The sequence below is a fragment of the Heterocephalus glaber genome, unplaced genomic scaffold, assembly GCF_053883595.1.
Source record: "Heterocephalus glaber isolate CG9 unplaced genomic scaffold, H.glaber_assembly_v1.0 deba00001610, whole genome shotgun sequence".
In the NCBI taxonomy this organism is placed as follows: domain Eukaryota; kingdom Metazoa; phylum Chordata; class Mammalia; order Rodentia; family Bathyergidae; genus Heterocephalus; species Heterocephalus glaber.
The window spans coordinates 30,265,468-30,279,042 of NW_028258381.1; the positions used below are offsets into that span (position 1 = coordinate 30,265,468).

General features: G+C 41.7%; 1 protein-coding gene and 1 gene segment (V, D, J or C); both read left to right on the top strand.

The window, feature by feature from the left end:
• LOC101711364 (T-cell receptor gamma chain C region DFL12-like) overlaps positions 1 to 6,069 on the top strand; it is a 57,827-nt gene extending 51,758 nt beyond the window's left edge. The window contains 3 exon segments of the C gene segment in view: positions 933 to 1,259; positions 2,998 to 3,039; positions 5,513 to 6,069. Coding sequence covers positions 933 to 1,259; positions 2,998 to 3,039; positions 5,513 to 5,655 — 512 coding nt within the window.
• LOC101726216 (putative C-mannosyltransferase DPY19L2) overlaps positions 5,526 to 13,575 on the top strand; it is a 59,492-nt gene continuing 51,442 nt past the window's right edge. For 9 of the 11 annotated variants that reach the window (XR_015445273.1, XR_015445274.1, XM_087195819.1 and 6 more), the window contains exons 1-3: positions 5,526 to 6,517; positions 10,428 to 10,452; positions 11,831 to 11,918. Coding sequence is in view for 9 of the 11 variants with exons in the window: in XM_087195819.1 (XP_087051945.1) it covers positions 6,283 to 6,517; positions 10,428 to 10,452; positions 11,831 to 11,918 (348 nt within the window). In the remaining 2 variants the exon portion in view is untranslated. The remainder of the gene's footprint in view (positions 6,518 to 10,427; positions 10,453 to 11,830; positions 11,919 to 13,575) is intronic. The other 2 variants (XM_087195825.1, XM_087195827.1) reach the window with 1 other exon arrangement.

The window sequence follows — 13,575 nt, forward strand, 5'->3', positions numbered from 1 at the left end:
TGAATTTCCAAAAAAATCCCAAAATAAAATGTGCTTCTGGTGGACATTTTCTAAAGCAAAACAAAATATTGAAAATGCATTTGTTGGTAAGATTAAGATACCAGCATTTCACATATTATTCAGTAAATTCTAATAGAAGTCATGGAAATTTTGTGAATTGGCTTCTAAAATAAAGACAGTGAATAATTTAGAAGTGCATCTTTAAATACCACTTGAACCAAAACCCAGTAGTTCAGATGTGAAAATAATATGTTGTATAATGATACAGATTTTTTAGAGATCTGCAGGAACTGCAGAACTGGACTTGGAATCTACATATGAAGCTCAAATACACATGGAAGTAGATTCCTAGTAAAAACAAACAGCGGCATATTGTTAAATGTAAAAATGGAAACCTTCTTCCTAAGAAATAAGACAAATAGGGTGCATCCTAGAATCAGCCAAATGAACTGTGGGTGGAATAGAACTGCAAAACATAAGAGTGGCAGTTATTTAGCCAGACAACACAAATGACAAAGGATAGGAAAGGGAAGATCTTTAGAAGGAACCTCATATCCTCATCAAGTGACCCGGTCTCCCCTTCCTGACCTCTAATATGAAAAAGCACAAGAGATATTTTTAAAAATGTGTTCATGAATATTGGAAACCTTGGTTACGACCAGCTGTAAGTCAAACCCCAGTGTAACATGTGGAATAAAAATAAGTTTCTACCAGGATCTGCCACTTGTAACTTTTGGAAAGTTAATTAACCTCTTGAACTTCTTTGCATGGCTGTACAACAAGGACTGTAATCGCTACCTCATGACAGGTCGGGGTGAAAGGCCACCATGGTGGGCACTCATTCAGTGGCACTTTTTCTTCCTATTGCTGTGTATGAGGTTGTTTCAAACCCTGCAGTAACTCTGTTTATTGATATTCTATTTCCCTCACAGATAAAAGCTTTAACAACGCTATTTCCCCCAAGCCCACTGTTTTTCTTCCTTCAGTGGCTGAAACAAACCTCCATAAGACTGGGACATATCTTTGTCTTCTGGAGAATTTTTTCCCTGATGTGATTAAGGTATATTGGAAGAGAACAGATGACAATAGGATTCTGGAAGCCCAGCAGGGAGATACCATGAAGACTAATGACACTTATATGAAGTTTAGCTGGTTAACTGTGACTGGAGATTCCATGACTAAAAAGCACAAATGTATCGTCAAACATGAGGCTAATGGAGGGGTTGATCAAGAGATTCTCTTTGATCCCGTAAAGGAAGGTATGTGTAAATCAACATAAATATGATATAACCTTCTAGAAAAGTTATTTCAAGAGAACACCTTACCCTTTCTGTCTTGAAATAATGAAAAGCATTGTACATCTTTCTAAAATGTTACTTTATTTATTGGTAGCACAACTAACCTGTTATTTTCCTACAGAATTACAATAGACCCTTTGGAGAAAAGAAGTGGAAAAATTTACTGAAGCTGAGCTTCAATTTCATTATCCAAAATATTAAGATCACATGACATTTCTTAAGAATTGTTAAATGGATTCAATGAGCAACATATATTACCGAATAGTTTCTCTAGTGTGAGAAACTGAAAGTGTAAATAAGGACTAAATGGTATAATAGATAATGTGAAATAGGAGGAAAAGGGCCAAAGGGGAAGGGGAAGTAGGAGGGATGGGGAAAGGAAAGAAGGGAATGGAATTAATATGAGAAAATGAAAAAATGGAAACAAAGTCTTTAAAATAAGAACCAAGATACATCATATAAAGGTGCAAGGTCCCAATGATGAATGTAACTGTATTGTGTACCTAAAATGTACCAATAAAGTAATATTAAAAAAATAAAGTGGCAATGCCACCTTTGATGACTTTGGTGGAGAAATAAGAATAATTATGCATCTTTCTTGAATATTCTACCAAGCAAGCAAAGTCACTCACTTCAATCCTCTTCTGCAAAATTAAACTTACAAAAATAGGAGTTCTTAGCTGACAAAGATTTCAGATGCAAGAGTGAGAGCCTGGCTGAGTAAAGAATAGAGTATCGTTTGCCACTGGAATTCCATGGTGGCCTTGAGATTTTCTGATTTTTATTTTAGACATCACTGTTAGACAAAATTTAATTTTAAAATTAACTTAAAAGTTAAAAATTGGGAGAGGCTGACCTACATGTGCAAGCATGCCTGCACTCTCCACAATGTGTGTATTTTTTGCCATTGGCAAATGCAGCTCTAGAAATGTTTGCTGGACATTTGTGCATGCAGAAGGGAGGGGAAGTGAGGTGAGTAGTCGAGGATGAGTTAGCGCCACAAGGGTGATCAGGTACAGTGAACAGTGTACATTTTTTCTGAATCACTCAGTGTCACTCATGATTCAGGCACGATGTCTGAAAGCAATCCCTTCGATGCAATGAGGGACCTGTCTACACAGGTGGCAGAGGGCCCAGAAAGCTCCAGTAATGTGCTGTGTGTCATAATTCTGACTGTTATATTAATCAATAATCCAGAGGCCTTTGTTGTGCCCCATCCTGATTCCCCAAGTGAGGTTTTATCCTCTGTGACCCTTAGTTTCCACAAGGGTCAACAAGATTTGAACAGTTATTTGGGAACTGGCATGATTTGGAATGATATGGTTGCTTTCTTGCAGATTGTCTTGGACAATATACTTCCATGAGATAAAAAAGAAAAAAATGTATCCTACATGATCTTCCACTTCTTAATGTGCAGAGATATAAGATAACAATGATATCTACTGGGTTACATGGAATAAGACCAATTATTTCTGTAATTGTGGCATTCATATTTTTAATGCGTTCCTGTCTCTTTATGGATTTATACTTTATGCACATATATCTGTATGCAAATAAATATTTTATATATAAAACATTCACTGATATATATTCATAAATTTATATGCAAATATAGATAAGATGTATGTATATTCATAAATACATACCTTTCAAAATATGAGCATGAATAATTGATAAATTCTTACTCTCTTTTTTTTAGTTGTGACTATTGATTCTGAAGTTTGTTTCAAACATAAGACTGGTAAGTTTTAGTGTTTTTTTGCCTTCACTTCATGATTTATTTTTTTTTTCTCTTTGATCATTATCACTTTGGAACTGCCTTGGATTAAATTAGAAAAATCAGAATGGCTAGATATTGCAGAGTAGACTGAGTGATATTTTAAATTCATCCATTACCTCCTAGCCCTCATGTTACCATGGCAAACTACCAGTTTACATATAAGATGACTTCTTTTAGACGGTTCACTGGTACGCTCTGAACTATTTCAACAAATGGACTTCATTCATGTGTCACTTGCTTCTAATGACTGGGAAAAATGTGATACCAACTTAATTCTAGACTCTAAAAATATCTTCCAGCTAGTCACTAGTGAAAACAACTGGTACTTCCTGAGTGTGTTTTTGTACAGTAGGCCTTGGGCTTTGTTCTGCATACATTTTTTCATTTCTTTCTTTTTTTTTTTTGGTACCGGGGATCGAACTCAGGTCCTTGCGTTTGTGCAGCAGGTGGCCAAACCACTGAGCTAAATCCCTGGCCCTCTCATTTAATTCTTAAAATGCTTCTGTCATATGGTGCAATACTTTACCCTCATTTTATAGACAAGGGCAAGGAACTAAAATTAAGTCTTTTATACATGTGCCCATAGCCACATCTGGAGTTTCACTTCAGGCCCTCAAGTAAAGAGTTCATACCCCTAATTACTCTGTATTCTTCCTCTGTGATGGAGTCATAGAGCAAGAAACTTCAAGAGCAGGGCTCTGGGACAAGATGGACATGTGGCAGGCTGGGAAATACATGGCTTCTGAGGACCACAGACTGGGTGCAGCCCAGATCTCTCAATGGTCAGCTGCAGATTCATTTGTGATAATTTGTCATCTGCCAACCATAATAATTATACTGAACTCGTGTTAGTGAAGACATAAGGAGCCAGATGAGAAACTTTCAGCACAGGGATTCATTTAGCAGGCTCAGGATCAGTACTAGTTTTTCTGGTCCTTCCTCTCTACATATGCACCAAGAACATGACTTTCAGCATTAACTCCACTGTGCTGACCTTTCCTCCATATCCAGCATCAATGGCTGCTGCAGCAGGCAAGGGTGGTGGGTAACCCTCACTGAGTAAGGGCAGGGAGTTAGGAACACATTTCCTGAGACCCCTTTCTATACCATGGGCTTGTGATTCTTGAGTTCTGACTCTATGAAGACAGACCATGTAAAATAAAAATTTCTCCAGGAAGAGATTTGGCCTTGCTTCTCATCGTGTAGCCATTGTGGCCCACTGTCATTGTCTTTGGTTATGACCTGACATCACATATTTCTTATAAAATTTCAAAGGGCAACAGGTGCTGTTACCTAGCAATATCACAGCCACAAAGAGAAACATGCAGAAAGGACAGGGGAGTGGTCCACAATCAAGGAACATCTCAGGGAATGTGGAATAACTGCTTGCTTCACTCTTCTGTAGTGCCCCCTTTTCTATAATCTCCACCCACCTCTCTGGGGAGATCACATTTCCATGGACTGTAAGTTCCTACATATCATGTTGCAAGCAAGGGCTCAGGTGCTTCTAAATCAGCCATGGAACTTTACACTTAAATTTTTGATGTCAGGCATGTTTATTACAGTTAGAAATGCAGAATCACAGAGTAGAGAAGAGTATGTTCAGCCAGGCATGGTGGCACATGCCTGTCATCCCAGCACTTGAGGGCTGAGGCAGAAGAATTGTCATGAGTTTGGTGCCAGCCTGAGCTACATGGTGAGTTCAAGGCCAGCCTGAACTACACAGCAAAACCCTTTCTCAAAAAACACCAAACCAGGGGCTGGGGATTTAGCTCAGTGGTTCCACTGCCTGCCTTGCAAGCGCAAGGACCCGAGTTCGATCCCTGGTACCAAAAAAAAAACAACAAAAAAACCCCAAACCAAACAAACACAAAACCAAAACCACTAGAATATGTTTTTAAAAGTCATATTGGTGGATTAAATTCTCAGGTTGTTACTAAAACACATGACATCAGGCAAATTATTGCTATGTCCTCAGTTTGTTTGCAAAACAGCAATGAAAATAAGTGTTGTAAGGTTGTTATAACATTAAATAAGATTAAGGATTTACATACAAAGCTTTCAGAATAACGTTTTGTATTATGTTAGTGTTTAGTTGATATTACTTGTTATTAGTTAGAGACATGTTGAAGTCAAAGAAATTCTACTAATTATCCCAAATGTTTTCCCCTATTGGACTATATTAAAAATGAACCTGATATTTATTGTTGAGATGTTCTAAGTGAAACTAGCTTAGGTTAATCGAGTTGAGTTGAAGCTGAATCTTGCCCTTGATGTCCTGGTGGAAGAGGTAGACGCTGACCTTTGGCTTTGGGTGCAATGGGTGGTGTCACCTCAGTGCAGGTCACCAGAAATCCACACCAGTGACACCTCCCCGTGGTGTGTCCCCTGCTGTCACATGTGCAGCTGAAACTCATGACTTGATTTCTTTTAGGTTTGCTGCACCTGCAGCTCACCAGCACCTCTGCCTACTATACCTACCTCCTGCTGCTGCTCAAGAGCGCCCTCCACGGGGGCCTCGTCGTCTTCTGTCTGCTTAGAGGGTCTCCTGTCTGCTGTGAAGCCAAGAGCGCCTGACAGATGAGGCACGCGGGCCATGGTGTCTCCACCGTTTCCTGTCCCCAGCAGCACCTGCGGAGGGTCTGCTGAGCTTGCTGAGCTCGGGCTCCTGAAGGCCACGTGCGCATTATTCTGTCATTTTCCCATAAAGGCTTCCCAAACAGTGGGCAAACGGGGCGACTTCACGCTGCCCCAGGATGCAGCCCATGCCGCCTGAACCCCGTCCCTCCAGGGCTCCCACAGCGCGTTCAGCCGGCCAGGTCCTCACAGGCTCAGTGCGCACAGGGCCCTGCTTCTGGGCAGGGCCTCAGTGACCATGGGCCAGGTCAGCCTGGAAGCCTCTGCTCTACCCTCCCTGACTCGGCCTTCTTTGCTATTGAGTTGGGCTTTGTTTTTCATAGTAGACACAATAAATTAAAAGCATCAACACAATTCTGTGGGCCACACGTCCACACGTACTTCAACTTGTGAAACTGACCCGGAGGGCACCGGGAAAGGGCGTGGGAGGAGCATGCGCGTGGGGGGGGGGGCGCGTGGGGGGGGGCGCGAGCGGCCGTTGGGTCCTCCTCCCCGGTAAAGGTGGCCATAACGGCTGCGGGCGAGTCCAGCAGTGACCCACAGCCTCGGAACAGGGACTGTGAGGCAATGGCGGAGCGCAGGAGGAAGAATAGCGGAGAGGCGCGTCCGGAGTTCCTCCGGACCCCCCGCGCCAAGGCTGGGGAGCCCGAGCCCGAGCCAGAGAAGCAGCCGCGCGTGCTCGAGGTCCCTGGGAACCTGGAGCGCCTCGCGGGGCTCCTGGCCTGCGTCCTGGCCTGGCTGTGCCAGAGGGCGCGCACCCTGCAGCTGCTCTGGACTCACCAGGACACGACGCTCTGGCTGGGTGAGCGGGCGGGAGGGCGCTGGCCTGCAGGGGGCGCTGCGGCACTGACAGTGGTGGGGTGTAGGAGGTCCACTGGAGGAGCTGAGACTGCGTCCAGGATCCAGAGAGTGCACAGCCCAGAGTCCAAAACAGCTACCTTAGTCAGGACAGCCAGCGTCAGAAATTGTAAAAATGCCTGGCTGCCTCTCTGGACAGACACTATGTTGCTCTGCATTTAAAACACAGCATGATCCAGAGCATTGATACCCACTTACTTCCATCTTGCTATGAAGTTTTAATACCTAAAATTGTAGGCTTTAAAAAATGTAAGCATTGGACGGTTTTTCTTTCTCCATTTATAGCCCTCTTTTTTTGTAACTTGAGAGAGAACTCAGATGTTGCTGTCTCAGTGGAACCAGTTTTGAGCTGTGCCCTTGGTCAGGTGGGCGCTGATATGAACGGGGATGTGGATGGATGTTTCTATGCAAGTTATGGTTTCCACCATGTGTTGGTTGCTGGTGTCACAGTATGAGAATGAGACCCCATATGTGGCAGGGTGGCAATGTGTGAGGAGTCCTGTGTAGATTTGACTAGCAATATAATTATGACCACAGACACGTCCCGTGGTCAGAATCAACAGGCCTTGGAAACTGTTTTCCAAAATCCAAGCTTCGACATGCTGGGATCTGTCACATAGAAGACAACCGATGAGTATTGAAGTGATGACTGAGCATGGCAGTGTTTCCGGAGCTCAGAAGAGGAAATTCACTTTTCAGAGTAGGAAGTGAGAAAGAGATCAGCAAAATCAGCAAAGACGTTTAGGAATAGGTGGGATTTGAATTGTGACACAGCGCTAAGCTTTGGATGTGTGGAGCTGGTGCCATTAAGTATTGGGGGCTGGCAGGACTGCAGGATGGAAGTCACTAGCATCCCACAATACCAGAGCAGTCACGCTGCAGAGAAGTTTCTGAAAGAGGAGGAAGTAGGAAGCAAGTTGAAAGATCACTTGGGACCAGTCCTGGAGAGCCTAATTCATGGCTGGGTGCAGGGCCTTTGAACCTTGTTTCGTAGGAAGGCACTGATTGGGTTTTCTTTTATAAAAATGTTTTTAATGAGATGAAATCACATAAACCATTTCAAATTCAGTGGCATTTAGGACACTGAGTGATTTTAAATAGGAGGGCAGCTGACCAGAAGTGTGGTTCACAGTGAACTAGGCAGCAAGTAAATAAGTGGATTGGGGAAGAACTGAGAAAGGAGGCAGAAAAAAATGTTTGGAAAACCACTACTAGAATCTAGGCTACAGTGGTAGGAGGGTAGTAACAGTAGGCATGGAGAGGAGAGGACAGAGTCAGAGTTGATGGAGACAGATTGAAAGTACTAGATAGATGGCCAGGTAGAAAGAGAAAGGAAGGGAAGAGGAAAGAGGAGAAAGGCCATCCAGGAATGAAGATTATGGATGTGAAAATTCTCTTTGTAAAAGTGAAAGTGAAACTTCAAGACTGGATGGGATTGTTAAGGAGGACCAATGTGGAGAGAAAAAAATATATACTTTGGTCATATACTCTGGTAAATATACCTTGGTAAAACTTTAAACTTTAAGAGATGAAAGGAAGGAAAAGCCAGGTTGTGTCATATGTGAGTGTTTAGAAAAATAAAGTAGGAGAGTTGGTATGAGAGAAGATTAGAGAGAAAAATGCAAGAATCTAATCAGATACTGCAGAAAGACTGAGAAGCTTAAAAATTGAGGAAAGCCATTGATTTTTATAACAAAAATGTTGTTGGTCAATTAAGAGAGTTATGGAACCTTGTAAGAAAGAAATAGGGCAAGAATCTTGCCACTGAATGGGAGAGGGAGGGAAGGGCTGTTGGCTCAGGAGAAGTGATTTAGGTTCTAGAGAAGGAGAGACTGAAGGGAAGCGCTCTGGGGAGGGAGTGAGGTGGAGGATCCAAGAAAGGGAAGATTTGAAGGAGCAAAATCATGGAGCATTTGGGATGGGATAATGAAGGCCCAACTTGAGAAGCTCGCTGTGGAAAGAGGAGAGATGCTTTCTCTTCTGAGGTGAGGAACACAAAAGCAAGGATTACTATAGAAAGAAATGTTTGGAGATGTAAAAGTGGATCTAAAAGAAGTTAGGAGCCCTTGTTCCCCTTGGTTTTGTTTTAGTAAAGTGAGAAGTTGGATCATCTGAGGTGAGCTGCAGGAGATGTGAGAGTTGTGAGAGTCAAAGAATTGTTGAGGACCATTGAGAAGATAGATGGGCTTGGTAGCATATTGATCTTTTCTATTTCTTTAAGTATCATATGTAAGACTTTTGCCAGTATACATAATTACCCCAAAAAACCCACTATGTACTAGCATGGTGGAGTGAGACAGTTTCTGGTATTGTATTGTATTTCTTGCAATTAATGAAGCCTTAGAAGAAACATGTTTGGATATTTGAGAGGTTTTAAATTTAATTTCAGAGAGCTTCTGAGTGTATTAGACAGAAAATGTCATCCTGGAGCTGAGAGCACTTGCCTAGCGTGCACCAAGCCTCGAGGTCCCAGCACCATCAAAAATAAAAGAAAAAAATATTTTCTTTGAAGATCCAGTGAGTGGGTAAAGCATTTAAGTTTGCAGGCCACATACTGTTTTTTATTTTTAATCTTCCTTTTTATTTATTGTCATAATCTTTTAAGAACATTAAAGACCGTTTTTATCTTACAGGCAGTGGAATAACAGACCATAGACTATACTTGGCCTATATTGATATAAAACAAGATATTTAACAAGTAAATCTTTTGAGAAGTGTTTGAAGTGAACCAGGGTCAGAAGTCATGTGGGGAAAGAGCTAGAAACTCATAATAGGGAATTTAAGCATTGTAGTTTTTAATTGAATTTGCATTTATTTTGTTAGCCAAGCTGAGTAATTTTTGAACTTTTTAAAAGATTAAAGTTGGTGGTTTTTGAGATGACTCAGGACAACCATAAGGAATACCATTACAAAATCTTAGATGGAAGCAGGACTTCTTAAATAGCTAAGTAAATTCATTTCTCCATGGCAGTGAGGAGAGGATACTTGGAAAATTATCAAAATCAGTGTTTTCAAAGCTCTGGAAATTAACCCAAAGCTAACAGCAACCTAACACTATTAATTCAAGAAAAGATGTGGACCCTCCATAAGAAAAACAGAGCTGCGATGTGTTAACTTGTTCCAGCTCGGTTTCCTCTCCCCAGCCATCCTCCCCAGCATTTCCTCAGCCCTAGCTGTCTTTGGAAACAAGCAGCTTTCAGTGACCTGGTCACATAACTTGCAGCTCTTCATTGAGCCCCTCATGAGGAGGGTGGATCTGTCTCAGGGCTCTGTCCAGCCTTGGGCACAGGGGTCCTGGAGCTCAGGACAGCTGACAGTTCCTCAGGGCTGGAGGTGAAGGCCAGGCTTTCACATGTGCTTCTGAGGAAGAGCTTTGCTGCCTTTAATCATCTTCTGAGGAATGCGAGGGACAGGGTTCCAGAGTGGCTCCCGTAGGCTAGGGTTTTCCTAGAAGAATCTTGCTGAGCATAATATCCATATCTGCTTCTCCTGAAAATTTTACACAAAGAAATAGAGAATAAGGGACAACAGAGAAAAATACTGGAAACAAAAAGCACAGAGACCTCAAAATCACCCCTTGTATCAATCTTACATATGGTCTCAAGGGAGGTACAAGCCCTGGCAGTCTCTTCCTTTGCTGGTGTCCAGTCCCCCTGAGCGTGGGGAGAGGTTAGCAGGCTTCTCAGCATGCTCCCGGCCCTGGAGTTGTCCCTGTGCTCCTAGGACTGAAGCAGTTGGCCACCTGGCCTTGTGTGTGCTCTCTCTAGACAGAAGCAAGTGCATTTGAAATGCTTGGTTTAAAGGAATTTATAAAGCAGTTTCTAATGATTTTCTTTCTTTTTCTCTTTCTCCAGCTGCCTTTGTGGGAATTTTGCATGGGTAAGATTTAGTTTCAGTTTGAAATAATAAAACAATTGGATTAAAATTTGCCACTACAATTTGTATAAAGTAAAACAGTTTCTGGCTATGTGAATAGAACCTCTCTATGTGTACCAGTGTATGCACATGTATTACTTTTTATGTGCTAACCTCACGTGTGAAGCAGCATTTACAAAACAGATGCATTAGGGAAATAGTAACTTATGAATTAAAATACCTTTGCTTTTCCAAAGAATTTACCACTGTATTTTTTGAAATATCTAGCTTTTCTAGTGTATTTTGCAGTTTACTTGATTATCTCTTCATTTTATAGTAATTGTGTGTTAGTGACATAAGTATAAAGCTTTTAGCAGTGCTTGCCAATTGGAAAGCAATAGCAGTGAACAGAAGGTTCCTTCGTTCTGGGGTGAAGCAGAAGTGAATGACTCTGAGCCTTCAGTGTGTATGCACAGGCACTGTATTTCACAATGTGATCTGCGAGTAACAATTGTATGGGAAATGAGGCTGCTTTCCCGCTGGCATGCTCTCATTTCTCCGCAGCTCCAAGGCTTCTCCTTTTGGAAGGGTGGGGTCTGCCCCATGTTCTGTTGCACAGTGCTGCTGTGGCCCTGGGCCTTCAGGGAGCTCTTGGTGTCAGCAGCAGGGCTGGGATGGTAGGAGGCAGGCGCCAGCCCCTGTGGGTACCCGTGACCCACATGGAAATAGGGCTGAGTGGAGAACCAGAGTTTGCTTTCTTTTCACCTTCATTGAAAAGCACTACATAAATTAAGGATAGTGCAATTGCAGACTATAAATTAATTTGTTTGTCACATATGATCCTTTTGTCACTGCCAGTTCCTGTTGAGTTGCACTACTAAAATATCTTCCAGTTCAGTCCTGTGTTCTTTGGCATTTAAAGTTGATCCTTTACCCAGTGTCATATTTGAAAGTGATTTAATCTAAAGTGATTTTACTTAAAATTATATTCTGAGCACTTTTCAAAAATTGCAGAGGTTATTTCTCAAACCTGGAGCATTTGAATCACTTGTTAAACAAAAACCTGCCTGTGTTCTCATTTAGAGTCCTGGGTAGAAGGAAGAGAGGGGAGAGCCACAGGGACTTTAGATATACACACAAGTAAGATTAAGAACAGAGTTGAGGTGTGTGCTGCAGTGGATTATAAATGCCCCAAAATATATTAAGTTTGTAGACAACTATAGCACTGACTCAGTATTTATTATGAAACAATATTTTTCCTTTCCATGTCTTTCTTACTTTGCTTATCTGTGACTTTGCAGCAGTGTTTTGGAAGCCTGTTCTTATAATCTTATAATAATTATTATAAGATTATAATTATATTATTATAAGATTATAATATTCTATTTCATTTTTTTCCCAGGATACATTTAGTAACGCTTTTTGAGAATGACCGTCATTTTTCTCACCTCTCAACTTTGGAACGGGAGATGTCTTTTCGCAATGAAATGGTTAGTTCTTTCTCCTAATGAGTTAATTTCTGCATGAAGAAGAGTAAGACGATAAAGTAGAAATATGTTAGGAATGGAAGTGGATTTCCGGTGACTGGTGTTTCACATTTCTCCTTTCTGTCTATATGAATTTTCCAGAATATTAGGCACTTAAGCCATTGCTTTCGCTTTCATCAGTATAATCCCTGCAGTGATTTGAAGAACTGGAAATGCAAACATTTGTATGGCCTTTCAATGTTTTAAAAGTATTACTTCCAGCGACAGGGTATAAAGTCTCATTAAAGGGGATAACTCTGGCAGCCTGGTCCTCAGTAACAGATCACTGAGTCCAGATAGCAGTTCTTGGATTCCTTGTACTATGTAGGTCAGTTACCTGCCTGATTCTGACTCATCTCATCTGTTAATCAGAAATAATGCCAACCACACAGGGCTTTAGTGAAAATGAAGGGAGATAATGAACAGAAGCACAAAGCACAGAACCTAGCACCAAACAATAGCTTGTTATTAATATCAACTTACGCGGTGTGATTGAAATATATGGTGAATGTTTAATTTTTTTTTTTTTTTTTTGTGGAACCGGGGATTGAACGCAGGACCTTGCTCTTGCCAGCCAGGTACTGTGGCCACTGAGCTAAACCTCTGGCCCTGTTTAAAATTTTTTAAATGTATGACAGTATGTGCTAGTCCCTTTTCTCAGTGCTGGGACAAAATACCTGACACCCACAATTTAAAGGAGGAGAGGTTTATTTTGGCTCACATTTTCAGCCCTAGCCTGTTGGCTCCAAGGCAGGATGGCAGGCTAGAGGGCCACGGCAGGGAAAAGCTGCTCACCTCTTGGGAATAGGAAGCAGAGGGTGGAGTCGGAAGGAGATACAACCTTCCAGGTGATGCCCGCAGTGACCTGTCTTTTCCCACCAGGCTCCACCCCCTAAGAGCACATCAGCTAAATGCCCCGTAATCCAGTCACCTTCCAAACACAGGAGGCTTTGGGGGCCATTTTGGATCTAAAGCATACCGCAGTAAAAGACATATTGTCCTTACCCCCTCAAAATACTCCTCCTCGGTTCACTTAACACACTTAGCCCGTCACTCTTGCCACTCTCTGACGCAGTTCCGGAGGTCCTCTCTGTAAGTGTCTCTACTTGTGCTGTCCTGGCTGCCTTGATGTCCTGAATCACTTCAATACTTTTAAAGTTCTGTCAAATGAAAACATTATAGCATGTCCATTCACCTCACTTATTGGATCTGGCACCCTGTGACTTCTGGCCCTTCTGTCAAGACAAAAGAACCATGAAAAGTGAGTGTTTTGAACGGATTCAGGACATTGAGGCAGCCACAAAGAGGACTTCCAGAACTGTTGCAGAAAGTGGCAAGAATGGGGTAAGTGTGTTTTTAGTGAGGGTGACTATTTTGAGGGGGATTCATGGCAATGTGTCCCTTATTGTAATTCTTTTTTTAAAATTTAACATTCACTGTATTTTTAGATCACATCTCATATTTATAAATTTACTATTTCCCTGTATATACATTTTTTCATATTAGATATCTGAATTTTTGTAATGCCTTCTTGTACCCCAAGGAAACTTCTATGAATTCATATTTTGCCAATCAAAAGTATGAGGTCGTGGCCTATCAGACATCAGTTCAAACGTCTTCA